Genomic DNA, 19,468 nt, shown 5'->3' with positions numbered 1-19,468 from the left:
CGTGCCTTTGAACACTGTCCAAAAGTGTGGAATCAATAGCTAAAGCACACCCCAAACACACACTTGACCTGGATCCAGTTCCCAGTTATTTTCCAAGTCCTGCTTATCTTGACATAATAGGATCAACTGTGATACCCAGAGAAGGATTCCTATATTTTGCTGAAGATACAAGACAGTGTAGGTAAGATTGTGAGTTTATCAAGGAGTTCTTGCTTGGTGAATTGAAATGAGGAATTGAAAGGAGGAATTTAGCAGGAACAGGATGGTGAAAGGGCTGGAGCAATCCCATTAGTTTTGGGTGGGACATGATGAAAATTGACAAAACACCTGCACTGGGAGGGTGAACATAAAAGGATGAACAAATACAGATGTACTGCAAAATAATTACATTTATTTTGTGATCAGTAATAAGAGTAAGATAACCAGAAAGAGCCAGTCCTCATCAAATATGAATGAGCCTCATTATTTATCAGAGAATAACAGTGAGCATCCAGCAGTTCAGATGAGCTCACCAGCAGTTCCCCTATCAATTTTACATCTTATAAAAATGGCTTAAATATCCTACTTTTAATTAAGGCTGAATCACTCTAAACTACCTCATACTGCAAAAGCAAGTTGGTATCATGTGGGCAGTAAAATATCAAGTCTTTGATTCTATAGACTCAAAGAAAAATCAGGTAGTTTGAAGTTCACCTGTTATTAAAAGTGAGCAAGGCCATCTCTCATTGAATTTGGATTAAGAGCACTTAACAGCCACTGGTGGGGTGGTTCAATTCCCTGAAACAGAAAGCCTTTCTGGGGTGTCTTCCTCTGTTTTAAAGTTGGTAATCAGAGACAACCTTTGCATTGAAAATGCTTAAGAGAATGGGAAAAGTGTTGATTAGGAGTTTGGTAAACAGAGCAATTTCATACTCCTGAACCAGGCAAAAATTGAGGATTATGTGAAAGAAGGGTTCCTGAAGGGACAGTTGGCAAATTGACAAAACTGTTGAGCTCCTTCTTATCAAGATTCTCAGGAGTGCAAAAAGGTTACTCAGCTAGTGACAAAATGAGGTTTTCTATAAATTTACCATAGAAATGGAACAACTGGCTCACATGTCCTTGTCTCTAAACTGCAGAGAAGTGGATAAGGAGCTGGCTGATTGGTCACACTCCAAGAGTTGTAGTGAAGGGCTCGCTGTCCAGGTGGACACCAGGATGAGTGTGTTCCTCAGGGCTGGTGGTGGGACTGGCCCTGTTTAACATCTTTGTCACTGACATCGACTCTGGGAGCAGGTGCACCCTCAGCGCTTGTTTTGTGACAACACTGAGCTGTGCGGTGCCACTGGCACGCTGGAGGGGAGAGATGTCATCCAGAGGGGCCGGGACAGGCTGGAGAGGGGGCTCTGCAAGGAGCTCATGAAGTTCAGCAAGGCCAAGTGCAGGGCCCTGCAGCTGGGTCAGGGCAATCCCTGACACAAACACAGGCCGGGAGGAGAATGGGCTGAGAGCAGACCTGAGAAGAAGAAAAATGAGAAGAACTTGGGGTTGTTGGTTGATGAAAAGCTCCACATGACCCAGCAATGTGCACTGGCAGCCCAGAAACCACACATTCCATGAGCTGCATCCAGAGCACCATGGGCAGCAGGGGAGGAAGGGGGCTCTCCCCAGCTCCAGACAACCAGCCACAGTATGAGGACACAGTTTTAAACTGCGCCAGAGGAGGTTTAGGTTGGACATTAGGAAGGATATCTTCATAGAAAAGGTGATTAGACATTGGAATGGGCTGCTCAGGGAGGTGGTGGAGTCCCAGTCCCTGGAAGGGTTTAAGGAAAGACTGGACAAGGCACTCAGTGCCATGGTGGTGCTGGGCCATGGCATGGACTCCATGAGCTCAGAGGTCTGTTCCAACCTAGCTGATCCTGTGATTCTGTGGAAGCAGAGGATAAAGAACAGCACTTAGGAAATAATAAGGAAGTAAGCCAAAGAAATAGGAGATATGAAACATTCAGGGGAAGAACGCCAACCCAAAAGCAAGATAAGAGTATGAAATCAAAGAATTGCAGTGTTGGGAAAGGACTGAGATAAAGTCAGGACCATAAAGTGTGTTAATTCCACAATAATTTTTACTTGCCTAATAGAAGAAGCAAGTAGAGGAAATAAAAAACTCGAGGTCTTTATTTTGGCATTGTGAAAAGACAGCTTCCAGGACAGGAGGGCTGGGGCTGGGTTGTGAAAGTGAGATCTGGATCTATAGGGTATATTCAAGTAGCTCATGTCATCTGCTTTGGGGGATATAACAAACATGAAAAATACAGAAATATGTTTTAGCTGGACAGTTGGATTGGAGACACATTTAAGTAACCTCTGCATAAGTGTTTGAATTTATGCAGACAGACTGATGTGTGTGAGGGTGAAATGCAGCCAGAGAAGTGCATTCAGTTCCAAAATACATGGCCATGTGCAGCATACATACTTATACAGGTTTGGATAAACCTTTATCTGGAGCAAATTTGTTTGAGCTGATTAATTTAGGAGTCTACAACTCCTGCTGGCACAGAATGTCCCTCAGTACACTGTCCATGAAGGGACAACCTGATGATGTGGTAACATAAAAAATTTATCATCCTGACAACTGAGTCAATTTACTACTCCTAAAGGACAAAGGCACCAGTGAGTTATGCAGGTTAATCAAAATGAGTGCTGATAAAATCCCTCATGGTCATCTATTCATTACATATGATGTATTTTACAGAAGCTCTGTCTTAGGGCTTTCTCAAAGTTAAAACAGTGAAGAATTCCTAATTATCCTATGAAACATCTTAAAGATGAATAAAAAAAAAATAAAAGAGACAAATAGATGTACCTGTAGTGACTTTAAAGCTGTGTGCAATGCCTCTCCCAAATATTTGACGATAATAGGAATTTAGTTCATTTTATGTAGCTTACCTGTTGCATCCCAGTAAGGGGAGCATGGACCAGGAGCTCAGAGGGTTTATGCTTGGATTCCTTGGAGGGATCCAAGCCTGGAGCAGACAGTGTAGCAGCTGAGAAGGTCTAATATTGATCATCAGCTCATTTCAAGTTAAAAGTTATACAGGAGTCCTCCAGAGTTCTCTTTTAAGTGACAATTTTACAGAGTTTTGATTCAGCCGAGTGAAAGATCCTGCAGGATCTTGCTCCTGAGTCAGGGAGTTCTCAGGGTTTTGCCTTTGCCAAAGGTGCTGGATTGGATGATAGTGCACAGCCTGAGCTTTGGGCATCAGGGGGATCATAACTGTGACCCACAGGAAAAGCTGTGCAGAAGCCTCTGGAAAGGTTAATCTGTTTTCCTTAGTGTATTCAAAGAAGGTGGATGGTGGCAGACAGAGTTTATGTCAGGAAAAGCAGGTGAACAAAGCTCAAGACACAACTGAAAAATCCAACAAGAAAGTATTTTTTGTACAATAATCTCACTTCTTTTGAAGCTCCAATTTTTATATTTAGGACTATGTTTAGGGCTACGAAAATACCTCAGTTTGTATGAATGCATGTGTAAACACACATAAATATGAAACGATATATCCTGCATAAATGGAAAGATGTTATCTAGAATTTAATTTGCAAAGCAAAATTACACTGCACTTGTCTTCATTATAATATATTCATGGAGACAAGAAGCACACACACCATCTATATGTCTGCATTCAGTAGGTTTAAATTTAGACAGGTCAGACTTTTATCCTTGTTGAGAAGCATTTTGGCTCTGGGGAACATGCTCTTGTGCTTTATCAAGTGACTAATATTCATGCATTTGTGAAGATTAAATTTAATGAAATTTCTCATTAGAACAATTTTCTGCAAAGAAAAGCATTTCTGACCCCAAACAATATGAAGCCATTTAATTCCTTGAAAACAATGTAAAATGTTACAGAGTCAAGACTGAGGCTTGAACCAAATATGACCATAGAAAAAGGTTGGAGAATTGAAAGAAATACTATTGTACGTGCTTCATTGCATACTGCATTTGCTTTAAAAATAGTAGCCACTCAAAATTCAAGGCTCACCTGCTACAGTGGTTACAGCTTCACTTCAGCCTGTTTTCCTATTCCAGGCCATGCTGAATGAGCTGGGAAGAAAATGGGAATTTAATGGCTTTGTGATACACAAATTACAGCAGCCCTACAATAATTAGCAGGGCTCAAAGACCATTCTAACACACCCTAAGATATGGTCCCAAGGGACTATTCCTGTAAGAATTACTATAAAGAAAGAGAGGGCTTTGGTGCTATTTTATGTTCACTTGTTTTCCCATCTTATTGCCTTTACAGAGATGGTTTGGGACCAAGCATCCACATTTTGTATTAAATAAGAATTCCTTTCCCCTGGGGCATTCTCAGCTCCTAATGCACAGCACAGATTTGCTAATAGGTTCATCCCAAGGCCATAAATGAAAATGAGGTTTGTTTCTTGCACATGGAATTACAGGGGACTGAATTTCCATAATGACAGATTTAACTCAAAATAGGAGATGTTGTGTTGTGTTTCTTATACAGAAGTACATCTTGTAGCTCTTGCAATTATTTAACTCCTTGAGTTGGAAAGTGGTGACACTAAATCCCACTTGTAAAGTGCTATCAGATGGTGCTTTTGCAGATATTAAAAGAATAACAGCTAAAGTTCAGACTCATCACTGACTTTGACTGTAATTGTGTTTCTTGACAACCAGAGTTGCAGACAAGTAACACATACAAAGAACTATTCGCAGACAAAAAGATGTGCACTCAAGGGAAAACATCAGCAGGTTTTTCCAACCTGAGCAAAATCAACTGCAAATACTGAACAGAACAGCTTACAACAAAGTTTTTCATAAAATCCAAAAAAGAGATGTGTTTCCATTAAATGAGGGAGGGAGGTCATAATGGCCTTTAGGAAGAGAGGTAACTGAGTGAGGAGGGTTAAAAGTAGCCTTCTATCCTTAACGTCTGAAATATTTTCTTCCACACTTGGGTGATATTATTATTGCAATTATTATTTATGTACCTCATAGAAGCACAGGAAGAATAGTTCTGTTATCACATCTAATCTCACATGGCTGATAAGCAGCTGCTTCAACAAAAAGGGTTTGTTTTTTACAATGTAATTAAGACATTGATATGAAATCAAAGTAAAAGAAACTATCCAGTATCAGAAAAATCAATCCTAACCTCTTACTGTTAGATATTCCCAAAAGCTTTCCTTTAACATCAGTTCTTTCTGATTCTGACTAATACCTCATCAAAACCTTGTGAACTGGGTTCCCAGGTAGGCAATAGTGTGTCTGGAAACTGAGATGAAGTATACAAGTAATGTGTGCTAAATCTCATCAAAGACCAAATTAGAATTCTGTAAAACTGGATTAGAGCATCAATATCTGAACCAAAAGACTGCAGAAACATTTTCATCCCCTTTTTATACCTGCAACTGGTTATATTCAACATTTCCATTGTCAAAAAGTTAGAGAAGTTACAGCTTTACTCAGTGTCAGGTGGGATGTTCCATATTTCATCATTCCTTAACTCTGACAGATAATGTACAAAAAGGATTTTCCCCCTTATCCATCATGCTGATGCCCCAGAGCAGCTGGCTCTCTTTGGGTCAGAGGTGTGTCTGTGTAAAGCTCTCAGATTTTTATGATTTGTGTCACTTTGGCATTTTTACATGGCCTTTTCCAGCTTTCTTTTCAATTCCTTTGAATCCATCCTGTTTTACCTTCTGTGTCTGTGCCAGTCTGGGTGATGCTTCTGCAGGGTTGGTTTTCTGAGCTCAAACTCCCCAGACAGCACCCAGAGGTGCTTTTGTGGTGCTGCCTTTCCCACCACGTGTTCATCCTTTGGAGCAGGAAAGAAAGCACATTGGGATATTTTTCCATCAGATCTTTGATGTCAGGCTAAACATGGACCCCTACTTTAAGCTGATTTCTGGTGCTGGGTGCAAGTGATTAAATCAATTACTTGACCAGCATTTATATATTTTTCTTATGTTGCTAGGCTTAACTTACATCTCTTAAGAAAATAATTGATATTAAAGTCTTCATTTACTGTTTCTTTGCATTTCCATACACTCATTTAATTAATCTTGTGTTCCTTGAAACATTTTGAAGATTTATACACTTGCTTGAACGTACATACATTTAAAAATAATTTCATGAGGTGTACTCTTTCTCTGCTTTATTCAGTAATGTGTTTAGGTCAATGTGCACATCTCTTAACTTTGTTCTTCACTTTATATTCTCTTTATCAGCTACAGATATCACACTAAGTAGGTCAAAACAAGATTTCAGATTTAAGTAGAATTAGCCCCAAAATACCATCTGGAGTATAATCTGCCACCCAATATATTGAACTGTTTATATCACATTATTGGAATTTTCCATATTTCTCCATATTTCTTCTCTTTTTACTGGAGAATATCCTTTGCCATACTCAGTCTTCCAGGATTTAATTCTGCTTTTTCCATATGTTTCATCCCAATAAAAGACAATTTACCTCTTTACCTCTCTAAACTCTCTTTACAAGATCTTAGAACTGCTGTTACATGTGTAATTTTTCTGATATTTAAGGTTATATCCTCTAAACATCCTTCTCTTTATCAGATGGGGCAACCTCACATAGACTCCATCAGGACTGGTGGCCATAGGAGTTTGAAATATGTTCCTACTTTATTTGGCAAAAACAACTGTGGTGCAGTAGTCAAGCCATAGGTTACCTAAGTTATGAATTCACTGAATACTACTTGGTACTTTTTACCATAAAAGCCTTTAAAAATTGGATTTTTCTTTTCTCTTTATCAGGCCATTAAACATAAATATTAATAAGGAGTCAATGCAATACAGGGGACCAGAGGAGGTTTTCCTCCTGTCTTCAAACATGCAAATAGTTTGTAATCAAGAGATGATGTACAGAGAAAGCAGTTAAATTATGAACAGCACTGTCACATTGAGCATTCCTCAGCTGCAGCCTAGTTTTGCATTGTGTTCCTGCAGTTACATCTCATCTCTAACAGCCACAATAACTTCATTTCGCCCACTGGGCACCCATTTTTTTGAGTTTTTAATCCCACAAATGCACTGCTTTAAAGCAACATCTGCAGATACTGCAGGATAAGCACGGTGATAAAAGTTTTGAAGGTTAAGAAGGAAAATGCTTGACTCTGTTGTCAGGTGGAGTGACTGGTGCTAGACATGAGTCACACACTTCCTTTTTTCAGTCAGAGAAAGGAGGGAAAAACAAAGAACACACTGACAGAGCAGAGAATGCACATAATTCATTATTAAGACAGAAATACTAATCATTATTAGATTATAATTCACATGAACCTTGTAGCACCAAAAAAGCCTGAGGGAAAGCATCAGTATTAACTCCATGTGCTTCTAATACATACCCTCAAAAGACATTTAGGGAGTATTTATTTTTCCTCTTCCAAAAGGCAGGCTCTTACACTAGCACTGTTTACTGGCACTGAATAAGTCCCCCATTCTCTAACCAGTTTTATTTAATGGAGTTAGGTGTAGCAGCAGAAAAAAAAAAATACACTATTTTTCAATTTTAGTCTACAGCTAAGTTATTAAGAAAATCCCAGTGGATAATATAAGCAATTATATTTACTCCCAAACCTGCTTTTCAAGAATTTGGATGATAAAAATATCATTTACAATAAAGTAGACTGAATATCCCATTTTAAGTCCTCCAGTATCAGTCCTTGGGATGTTGTTTGAAAAAAAAAAAAAAAATGTGCCTCAGCCTGTACGGCTGTCATTGTCTAAAAATGTGTATTTTTTAAAACATCACCTCTTTGCAATTTTATTGCTATTTTCTGGAACTTGAAAGTGTGCTCTGTAAATAAATATATGCCCAGAATTTTTATACTTCCCTCACTTGTTCTTTCAGCACAGTTTGTCCGTTCTCATTTTCAGTGCAAGAAAACCATAATTCTGTTCCTGCCCTCCCTCATGCACTGGTGTAGGAGGCCCAACCCCTGGATTACTCTACTCAAGGGTCAATCCACAGGTGTGAATTGGATGTTTATCCCACATGGGGCGACACAAGTATAATTCCTGTTGCAATCACTGAAATTTTAGCTGCTTGCACTGGTGTGGATGTTTTTGTGCAGTTTGGCTGTACAAAACCACACATGAAATAAGGAATCTCTTGACCAAATTCATGCCCGATCTGATGTCAGCCAGCGTTTAATTGGGATAGAGCTTTCTGTCCTCACTGGTTGTCATCAAAAGGTGCCAAAAACGTTCCCCTTTTGAATGAGCAAGGCCTGTGCTGTGGGAAGGAGTGAGAGGAACCCCAGCCAGTGGGGTTACTCATCGTGGAGGAGGCCCTGTGTCCTTGGCCAAGCATAGCTCCTTCAGCACACGTTCCCTCTCTCCTCGCTCTACGCTACGGCACAATATTTCTCTTGCTCTCTCTCTCACTATCTCTTTTCTGTATCTCTCGGAAATCAGACTGGAGTTCAGAGCACTTTCACTACCTTTTATGAGGTAGAGTGTGATGTCATAGATGGGGGCAGGGCTAGTCAACTTTCCACCCACCCACCCACCTGTGCTGAGGGAGCTACGCTTGAGACGGGAAGCGGTGACTCCTCAACGGTGAGTAACCTCCTGTCCAATCTTTGTCTTTGCAGCTCTGGGGGTGGAGGGAAGACACATGAGGATGGGGGATTTGTTTGATAGTTTCTCTTTTTTTATTTTTCAATTAACCATAGGACTCAGAGAGTTAATTGCATGTGTTGTCTCAGCCGCCTGTGGAGAAGCGTTTCCTCCCTGTCCAGAAGTCCCAGAGTTAAATTCACCTGCAAAGCAATTTCCCTGCACAGGTGGCCCATTGGCTGATGGTTAAACTGATCCTTCAATGTTTATCTTGCCCTGTGCAAAAGCAGGCTCTGGTCCCCTTGAACTCAGTTGCTGAACTTCCATTAATTTAATTACAGTATTTAATTATGGTGCTGGGCCATAATTTTCTGAAGTTCTTTATGATTAAAGATAGATGGTGTTATTTATATATTTATCATTATTAACTGTGGATAATGGCTGTTTATATGGCACAGGATTTCTTTTTTTTTAATATTCTTTATTACTGTTTTTATTCACTTTATCCAGAATATATATGAAGCTGTGTATTGACAATAAGCCAATTATAAAACCTTTTTCATAGATGAAATAAAATTCAAAGGTAAATTGTGGAAGACATAACATTAAGCAGAAAACCCAGAAGAGATGTAACTCAGGCTTAGCCTTTGAAATTATAAATCAAAGCATTTGATTTTTTTTTTCTTTGATAAGAACTTGAGATGGGCAGGGATGCTGCTGACTGAATTTCTTGGTGTGTTTTTGTCTCACTACCTAAATGTTACAATTTTACTTTAAAGCATTGTCTTGTTACCTATTTCCCTCAGTCCCAAGTATTACTGCTTCACTGTTTTAATATCCCTCAGCATATTAAAAAAGACAAGACGGACTACGAAGATCTTCCTTTCTTGTTCTGCCTCCTGGGTTTCTATTAAAGCTGTCAAGATGTCAGAGCTCTCATACTAAAGGGCAGAAGAAGGATCATAAGAAGATTCTGGGCCCTAGGGATACTGTAAATCTTGCTGTTCTTGTTCATTTAAAGTTCTTTACCAGCTTTGTGTGGGGTCTGGTCATATCCCAGTGAGAGGCACTAAAAGGCAGCACCATGTCCTGGATAAATCACAGGAGGAGAGTGCAGCAGAGGGGGTTCATAGGCTGATGGGTGAAATACTTCTGTTTTCAGGTGACTGGGTGGCTGTGAGCCATTGGGTGAGGGTGCAGACCATTCCATCTTCTGGTCAGTGGCATTGCTGGGAATTGGTCCATAGTGATGCACAGACATTCCTCCCTGATGACTCAGGGATGCTCTTTGTATCCAAGCCCAGGAATTTGTATCCAAGCTAAATGGCGTTCAGGGAGGGTGAGAGTCTTGTTTATAAAGCTACCTACCAAAACTTTCACAAATGGTTGTTTCCCTCCCTGTCAAAGAGGAAAATAATGACAAAGAATATAAAAATGTGTCCCTGACAGGCTTTTCTAGCTTTGAATAATGTGCACAAGGTGTTTTATTACTACGGCTTATTCCTTTAGTAAACCAGACACTGAAATCTTCAAATCTTCCTTTGCAAAGCCATGAACTTGCCTGGCAAATTTAGCTTCCCCAGCAAACTTTAATCTTTTCAGGAAAGTAAAAGGAAAGAACAGGTTAGTCAATCTCTTAATGTTTCACTGGGGAAACTTCATGGGAATTGCTGCTCTTAAAGATGATTTGAAGTTTGTTCTTTTCAGAGGCAAATGCTTGGAGGTAAAATTTAATTTAGATCCTAAGCACATCCTTTGCTGATGAGTTTATCAAATTGCCTTCTCACATAATTATTCTTGCATAATGCAGGAGACTTCAGTTTTTGCACAGAATTGATAAAACACAAAGAGCAACTGTACAGTGCCCTAATCTCACTTGAATGATACAAAAGCATTTTGGTGGCATGGAGAAGCTCTTTTTAAGACTGGTGTAATTATTGGGAAAAGAAAGTCAGAATTGGTGTCATTCAATAAGGATGGTGAATTAGAGACAGCGATCAGCTCTGAGGGGATATCGTGGAACAGAGATGTCAGTGGATTACTTTGAATCCAGAGAAATTTGCATTCTAAAGTTGTCTTGTAAGATGAGCAAATTAGCAGTTGGCTGACTTCTGTATAGTGGGGAGTTTGTAGAGGGGAAGATATTCCAAATTACATGAACTGTTGCAATAATTAACCTGAAATCTGTCTGTGCAGATTCTAATAACAAATTTTGGTCCAGGTAACCCCAGGCTGTGAGTTTGGCTGAATAGCTTAACTTTGGGAGAATAAATAAACTCATGTTACATTTACTGAGCTAATTCCCCTGTTAAATTATTTTACTGGCAGCTATGATTTAAAAAAAAAAATATTAAAATGTCCAAAGTGCACAGATTCCTACATTTACAGCTTTGGCTTAAATGTGTGTTCACTAAATTATGAAGTTTGTTTAATATTATTTACAAGTACATTACATTAAATTAAAATGTTATAAGGCCTAGATTTCAGCTGATTTTATTTAGTGTTTAATATGAAACCTTTTTAAGCAAGTATCTGAGAAATTTCTTCCAATACATGCTAATTCAAATGAGTTAAATCTTCATAAATTATTAGCAAACTGAAAGTTAATTTTTGATGCATCGTTTTTAAAAAATTTATACTTGCAAGCACGTTGTATAAAATCATCTCAAACCAAACCCAATATAATAACTAATCTATTTACACCTATATATTTAAAGAGATCAACATTTAGATGGAAGATTTATTTCTGTCACAATGGCAAAAGGTGAGCAATAGTTTAATGATGTGAGATCATCTACAGGGATCAAGGATTTTTTTTTCAGTATGATTAAAGCAGCTATTTGAAATTCCCAATTTTTCTCTGTTTGCCAAGCTGGTTTATCTTACAAGTTGAATTAAAACTTTGTGGGTTGGTTCTTACCTTCTTTTTCTCTGTGAGAAGTGAGGGAGAGCTGTGAAATGCTCCATCTGTTCCCAAACCGTGTCAGCTGGCACAGAGATGCTTCTCCCCCTGCCCTCTCTTCCTGCAGTTTTGGGCTGGTTTAGCACCATTGCCTCAACACAAATTGTGTGGATTTAATCTTTTTTCAGCAGAAGTCACAATGACAGTGCACAGCATTCTGGAGGACTCTTCATGTTGATTTGAGCCCTTTTAAACCTCAGCCTCATCTTGTTTGAATTTACAACACCAATTTGCACACATTTACACTTGAACTGGGTGTGGTGATGGAGGAAACCAGGGCTGCCTCAACACCCTGGACTTTCTGATCCTGGGACAGTTGCACTCAAAGACATTAAATAATGATTCTCTTTAATCATAATCCCTTGGATTTTTATCAGTCCCATCTGAGTGTCTCAAAGCAAACGCATGATGTACCCTGGTAAAACTGAAAACAGAAATAAATATTGTCGTTATTTCCTTTCTACAAATAGTGCTGAGCCACAGTCAATGCAGAAAGGATCTACAGAATCACAATGAGTTTCAAACACCACATACTCCTTCATGACTAGTGGTTTTGGTTTGGTAATGTAAGGGTTTTTTTAATTTGGAGATTCCTTAATTAATGTGTTGATGAGTGTGGTGGGTTTTAGTGTTGGTAAATTACTTATGTACTTATTTCTCGTTGTGAGATAGCTAAAGTAGGTTTAAAATTTTAAAATCGTTTAAAGAAAATTTTATGAATAGTAACTAAAAGAAAAAAGTAGTGAGAATTAAAATATTTTTTTAGAATACTTCTTTTTTCTTTATAACTATTTTTGTATGTAAAATGTAAAGAAACAAAACTTAAAACTTTTAGTTAGTTTACTATTTTTAAAATAGTACACTACTAAGATACTCAGTTAATGTTCAAGACCAGTGTTTCTCTGCCTTGCATTTGATATTCCAATTTCCACCTTGGATGGCCAAATTAAAATAACACCAAAACCAACAAAACAACCCCCAAAAAACAAGTGAACCACAAATTCTGCCATCCCCCCCCCCAAAAAAAAAACAACAGGAGAAAGACTTCACCCAAGTTAAGTATGATTTGAAAAAGATAGAATTAGAAATAAATCCTGCAGTAACAGTGGGACGCTGCCCCACTCAAGCTGTGCAAAAAGATGAGAGGAGGTCTCTGGTGTAATGGAAACTGATTATTTTATTATTCAGAAAGATTTTAATTGAATTATGAAGAGGTTTTTGCTCTCATCTCTGTTGCTGTGTGGATAGTGACTCATCTAGCCAAGTGTAAACATCTGCATCTGAGATTTTCACTCCAGCCTTCCTTAGTGTGAAACTCAAGAGCCATTTCCAGAGGGCAGAGATTCTTATTCCAGGTAGACACTGGCAGCTGCCTAGATTGGTAATATCTTAAAAAATACACAGGCATAAGCAGGTGAATTAAACTGTGTGTACAGAGTCAGAAAGTTTAGCCTTGGGCTTCTTTTGAGGGTTTTTATTGATATGGAAGTTGCAGAGGAGAACATATGTGCCGAAGTTTGGAGTCCGGCTAGCTGAGGCGAAAGGCCGAAGCCCCTCTGCAATTCCTGGCCAGCGCCCTTCGGTGTCTGAGGGCCTCGGCTGTGCTGGCTGTGGACTGGCTCACACCGCTGGTATTGGGGAGGAACGAGCTGACCATTTCCCGGGGTTAAACGTCGGTTTATTGAAGGTGATGCCGATCCAAAAACACGGAAACGCCGGAAAAAGATTTTTTCAGAGGGGTGAAAACAGGATTATAAAGGAGGGGTGGGTACAGGCGGGCAATCGGAAAGGTGAGGGATGAACTTCACAGAACTGACACTCCATGGAACCAATAATCAAAGGTAAGGGAGGTGTCTGGGACCCAGCCAGCCACCATCTCCAGAGAGGAGAAGGTTCTCGAAACTGGAGGAGAAGGGGTGATTGACTGGGCCCAGGAGGAGACAACTTCACTTACAAGGAAACCAGGGAGGAGCAATTGCACATCGGCAACTATGAATAGCGGTTACTTGGCAACTTATCTGACAGGTAGCAGTGGCGGAAAACTGGGGAACGAACCATTTTACACATAATAGGAGAACAATACATAAATTGGGGAATAACACAAGGAACTTACAACACACTACCACAGGAAGTAAATTCAACTTTCTGTGAACTGAGCTGATGCCTAATTTTTTCCTGAACAGAAATGTTCAAATTGCTTATTAAGGAGCATTTTTCTATGTAAATTTTCTGTCTTGGTGCCCTGATCTCTTTGGGTTCTGGAGGTTGGAGAGATTTGTATGTCATGTAGTTTGTGGGTTTTGCCCATTTGACACTTTTGGGGACCAAAAGAGAATTAAGAAAAACAGTCACAAAAACATTCATTAAGTTGTCTGAATTCTTGGACCACCAGGCCAAATCCAAGAAAGCTAATTTTTCTTTGCAGATGTTGAGCACCTGCCTAGATTCACTGTATTATTTTTAGGATTCTAATGCAATTTAAGTTCTCTAAACTGAGTTTTAAAGGCAAAGTGCTCTGGCCCATCTCTGTAGAGAAAGAACCCATGGAAGATCTCGAGTGCTCCATGGTCTCCTTCACCAAGCAGAAAAGGAATCTGAAACCTTTTGGTCCAGAACCTGGAATTGGGTGGATTGAGTGCAAGACTTAATTTGTAGAAATGAAAACTCTGAACACTTTGACTCGGTCACCAAACTCACCAAATGAGTGGATTTTAGGAACAGCCCTGTTTTTCCTGCTTTCATTCCAAGGGAAATTGCTCAATGAGAGGCATCTGAAAAAATTCTGGGGCTTCAAGTGACACCAGCCATGACTGATATTTAAAGACACTCAGTTTGAATTTTTCTGATGCCAGCTAAGTGCATCAGTCAAGTGTGTGGCTAATCATGACTAATGTACACTATTTAAATAAGAAATTTATATGAAAAAAGCCTCTGCAAATGCCTTTTCATTTCACAATACTTCTGAAGTCTATTCCTTCATCTCCTTTACGTAAATTCTGGATTATCTGGAGGTGTGGTTGAATAATTTGTTTTGTGGAGGGGTGGTTGTCCTGAGGTGCAAAGCACAGGAACCATTTGGATTATTTGAGTCATTGAGGATATCAGCACTTCTGCATTTGTTACTCAGGGAAAATGCTGCCTGAAATACAGAACTGCAAAGGAAAAGGGACTCCAGGAAAATTTGTAATCCCTAACACGAGTATTTTCTGAAGAGAGTCGTACTGGACTTCAACAATTTGAGTGAGCTATTAAAAATTTGTCAGAAAAAGATTTTTTTCCCTCCTTTTCTACAATTACTCTTTTTTTCCCCCATTTGGATAGGACACTTGCTCTTTTAGCAAATGTCTCTTTTAGAAAATGTGCTCTTTTAGAAAATGAGATTGCCAGCATCATCTGCACAGATAATAGATACATTTGTATATGTACAAAGAAGGTTTAGAGAAAATATTGTTGCCTACAACTACCTCTGAGAATGGTTTGGAAGAACCAGATCCAGACCTGGCAGTTGCATGGACATAGGGACAGGAAAAACAGTAAAAAAAAGTTTTCACATGGGAAATACCAATTAGATATAAGGCAAAAATGTTTTAACTGGAGGCTAGTGAAATTCAAGTGCAGGGTGGAGTTCTCCAGCCCAGAGATGTGAAATTATCCATCCATGGACGTTCCCGAATTTCAGCAAAATCCAGAACAACCTCATGTAATTCAAATGTTCAACAGGACATTGCACTAGATGACCTCAAAAGGTTCTTTTCATCCTTAAAGTATATTTGCATAATGAAACATGAGTAATAAAAATGAGCTCTTAGAATTCAGAGCAAGATTTTATTCATTCCAATTTATTCTCAATTTGCTGTCATCTTTACTTGTTCTTTCCCTGTGAATTGCAATGGCCTTTACAAATGTTTTTGTTCTGTTCTGGTTTCATTTGCTTGCACTAAGAACAGGTAATTACTACCTGTTTTAATGGTTTTTAATGACATTTAGTGTTAGCTAAAGTTAAAAATGTAATGAACAGATGCATTCACAAATTGTTTGTTCGGTAATTGACCAAACTTCTAGTAGGGAACTCTCATTACTTACTGAATGTTGTTTAACCATTGATTGACTTGGCCAAATGAATAGAACAGTTACGAGTGAATAATTTATTTGGTATAAAATTGTAGAATTTCCATTAAAAATTTTTTGTTATATATGATTAAGCCATCTCTATCTGACTGAAATAGCGATTCCCCTTGAAGACTGTGGTGGTTTTGATTTTTTTTTTCTTTTTTTTTTTTAATTTCATTGCACACTGTTGTAAAGTCCTGGAGAGTGCTCAGGGAACCAAACAGAGAAAGGAATGTTTTCATTGATTGAGTTGATCAACACTGGAAGGACCCTCAGCTCCGAGGGAGTAAAATCCTTCTAGCACCTCAAAAATGATCAATATCTTGAGTGGCTGAAACCTTTGTCTGCTTCTACAAGACAGAAAATACAAATGAAAAACAGCAGGCAAACTTTAGCAAGCAAGGAGTAGTTGTCCTGGTATCATCTTCCATTCTACAACAAGATTTTATTTTATTTTATTTTATTTTATTTTATTTTATTTTATTTTATTTTATTTTATTTTATTTTATTTTATTTTATTTTATTTTATTCTGATGTGTTTGATGCATTGTTTCCAAGCTTTTTCCTGAGCAAAACCAGCTGTGCCTATGGAGCACTTATCTTCAAAGTGTCCCTGTGCTGACCTGGCAATCTTGATTTTAGAGATAGGAAAGGAGCTGGAGGAGCAGATTTGCCTCAAAAACTGGCAGATCCTCACAGCTGAAGATGTGGGGATAAATCACATACAGATATCAGTCTGACACTGGTACAAATTAAAAAGGAATTTGGGGAAATAGCCCATTTCTCAGCATTGTAGTCTTAAGTCCTGCTTTGTGCTGCTTTTCATTTTGTTTTCTTTGAGACAGAATCAGGAGGAATAGCAGGAGATAACACATTTACTCATGTAAATCATAGAGTGTTTCTGTGCTTTATTGATTTTTTTTGTATCCAAAGTCTCCTGCATTTTATCACTGAGTACAGTTTCCAGCCAACCAGACATGATTTGGACTCATTTCAGGTAAGATTGTTAGAAAGAAAGGTTTTTTTCTTTTTATTTACCTGTTCTCTAGATAAAGGACAAAAAGATTTGCTCCTTAAACTCAGATTGAAAGAGCATTAGATTTTTTTTTGGCTTTTAAAATATATTTCTATCTTCAAATTACAAGTCAGAACTCCAGCTGGGAGCAGGGAGATCTAGCACAGATCAGTCAAAGATCATTTATTTCCTCTTTTGTTCAGATTTAGCTGCAATTGGATATGATAATGGAAATGTGTACTGATGTTTTTGACAGAGACCTGCCCTTGCTTTTGTGTGACCTCAGGTTCAGACCATGTTGTGTCTTGGGTGCACTTCAGACATGTGAATCCCTGTGTAAATTGGTGTAAATTGCTTTGTTATTGGGCTTGATACTGAGTTTTAACAGACTTCCTACTCTTAATTTTCTTCAGGAATCCTCAAGGCAATATAAAAAATTTAGTTATAGCCGGAGTTTGCCTCTCCCATCAGATAGAGTTTGGACTTCATCTTGCTCCAGACTTTTTGTCTTGTTGAACATTAGGTTTAAATCAGTCATACAAAATCCTATTTCCTGTTAATCATCCAAAGGCTCAGAGCAAATTCCATGGGGCAGAATTTTGAATTTTGAGGTTGTAAATGTTGGTTGTGCCAAGTTTGCTTTGGGGGGTGTTGGAATTGTGATTGCCATTGGACACTCCTGCTCTTTGTCCAGGACATTCCACCCTTGCCATCTTCCTCCAGACATTCCTCCTCTGCAGAATGAGGAGGATTTGGAAGAAAAATATTACAAAATATCCTGGCAGGAGACTCATTCCCTTGTTTCTCAGTTGTGAGTTGATGTAGAAAGTGTTTCATCCTCCACATTCATCCTTAACAAAGAGAACGTGTGTTATAAACAACCAAATTTTCTGTCCCCATCTACAAAACTCCTTTAGCTTTATTCACTGGGGATTTCTTCCTTGTCCTCTATAGTGTTTGTCCAGATATTTTGGCATGCAGACTGTTGTGAAATGCTTTAATTCAGCAGCAGACTCTGAAAGCTCTGAGACAGTGCTGTAGCATGAAAAAGACTGCTAAAGCAATTGAATTTTAAATTTTAAAAATTCAATGCTGTATAGGATTGCTTGTCCTTACAGAGGTTCTGGTGAGTGGTAACATTGTGGTACTGGTTTGGCAGCTTTTTTCTCCTGCGAAATGGCAAATAATGAGTAGAAAAAGAAAATTAAATGTTTCTGAGAGATTTAGTTATGGGTCAAAATAATTTCCCCCATTAAATTCTGAAATGAATGGAACAAGATATTAATTAAATGTTAAATACTGAGGAAATAACCTATGTTATATTTGGTAACTAGATGAATTATTGTAACTTTTTTTCATAGCAATAGTATTGGAGAAATAATTTATTCACTGTAAATGCATTTGTTAAATAGAAAAAAAATAGTATCTATCAAAAATTCAATAATGTGTTTTCCACCTTTGGGACCTGCAGGCTAGAGAGACACTAGCAATAATTATTTTCCAGAAAAATAATTAGCTAATTAGTTAACTTTCAGGTGTTTCCAATTGTCTTTTTGTCATTTCACCATTTCAGTTGTTAAAATATGAGCTTTCCCATTAAGTGTTCTTCTCAAAGCAAATGAATTAGGATATCATTTTGCCATTTATCCCTTTGCTTCTGAAATACTAAAATATTTACTTGGAATAAGTAAAGCAAATGTAGAAATGCACTTCTATTATGGCTGTTTACCTTTTACTGGGAATGTCAGTTCTGGGAGTATTTTTATTTGTTTCTGCTTTTGCAAATTAGCATACAGCAGTTGGTAATGTGTTTTAAAGTGACTGTAGTCCATAGAAGACAGAAGATATCCACAGTTATTGCTGTATTTTTGTGCTTTCTGCCGTCCTTGGATGTGGCAGCCTTTGTTAAATACAACCAAATGGGCTTGGGAATCCCCTGGGTTTCTTACCTGTAATTGAAAAAATGCAGATGAGGGTGGTTATTCAGTGGATTGGGCACCTATAAAACACAACTATCCCCAGAATGAATTAAATATTCATCATGTATAAAGGAGTAAGTTAATTGCAGTCAAATGTGAAAACAAATAGCTAGGAAAGGACAAGTACAATACAATTTTCTCTGTGCGGCTACAGATCCATTTTTAACATTATTATGAGCACATTGCATTCCAGATAAAGACTTCTTTTGAGAGAGAGGGAGATTTTCAAGTATTTAGGATAGTTTTCTCCAAACGGGCTGCAGCTAGCAAGAGCCCTGTGAGATTTTGAAGTGCCTGACTGAAACATCCCCTCATGGTGCTGATAAAGAGCAGATGTCTCCTTCCAAAGGCAAGGGAGCATCTGAATAGCAAACAGGCCATTCTCGCATTGGCTCTCTCTAACAGGGTCATGTTTTATGCATGAAATGTGCCACAGAAATGTAAGATATGATTTTATAAATAAGATCTTTTTCTGGCATACCTCTTGCAGGTATGGATTTACTGTGAAGCGCAGCTGAGAGGAAAATGTTCTGTTGCATAAGAATGCAAGCTGAGAAATCCATACTCCTGATTTACCATCCAGGTTCATAATTGCATAATTGCAGCCTTATTTTCTCTGGAGACTGTTGATTGACCTTTGGGGTGGGATAAGAGCAACTGTACCTTGTCCAGAAAAGTGTGAATTTCATTTGGAAAGAAGAAAGAAGGAATTCACCCGGAATTCACAGAATCTTTAAGGGCTTGGCAGTGCCTAAGTCACCTGCTAAAGGTGTACAAATCAAGTCTTATCCAAGAGTATTTGAGGA

The 19,468-nt window shown here is 38.4% G+C and overlaps 1 protein-coding gene across 5 annotated transcripts in view; it reads left to right on the top strand.

The window, feature by feature from the left end:
* The window catches only part of CTNNA2 (catenin alpha 2), a 168,281-nt gene that overhangs the window by 142,472 nt on the left and 6,341 nt on the right, over positions 1–19,468 (top strand). For 2 of the 5 annotated variants that reach the window (XM_064712002.1, XM_064712003.1), the window contains exon 12: positions 8,453–8,596. The exons of the other annotated variants lie outside the window; for them this stretch is intronic. In XM_064712002.1, coding sequence (XP_064568072.1) covers positions 8,453–8,596 — 144 coding nt within the window. The remainder of the gene's footprint in view (positions 1–8,452; positions 8,597–19,468) is intronic. 5 annotated transcript variants of the gene reach the window in all.

This window comes from Zonotrichia leucophrys, chromosome 4 (assembly GCF_028769735.1).
Source record: "Zonotrichia leucophrys gambelii isolate GWCS_2022_RI chromosome 4, RI_Zleu_2.0, whole genome shotgun sequence".
In the NCBI taxonomy this organism is placed as follows: domain Eukaryota; kingdom Metazoa; phylum Chordata; class Aves; order Passeriformes; family Passerellidae; genus Zonotrichia; species Zonotrichia leucophrys.
Note: the sequence above shows the minus strand (reverse complement) of the source record. Positions and strands in the feature narration are given on the sequence as shown.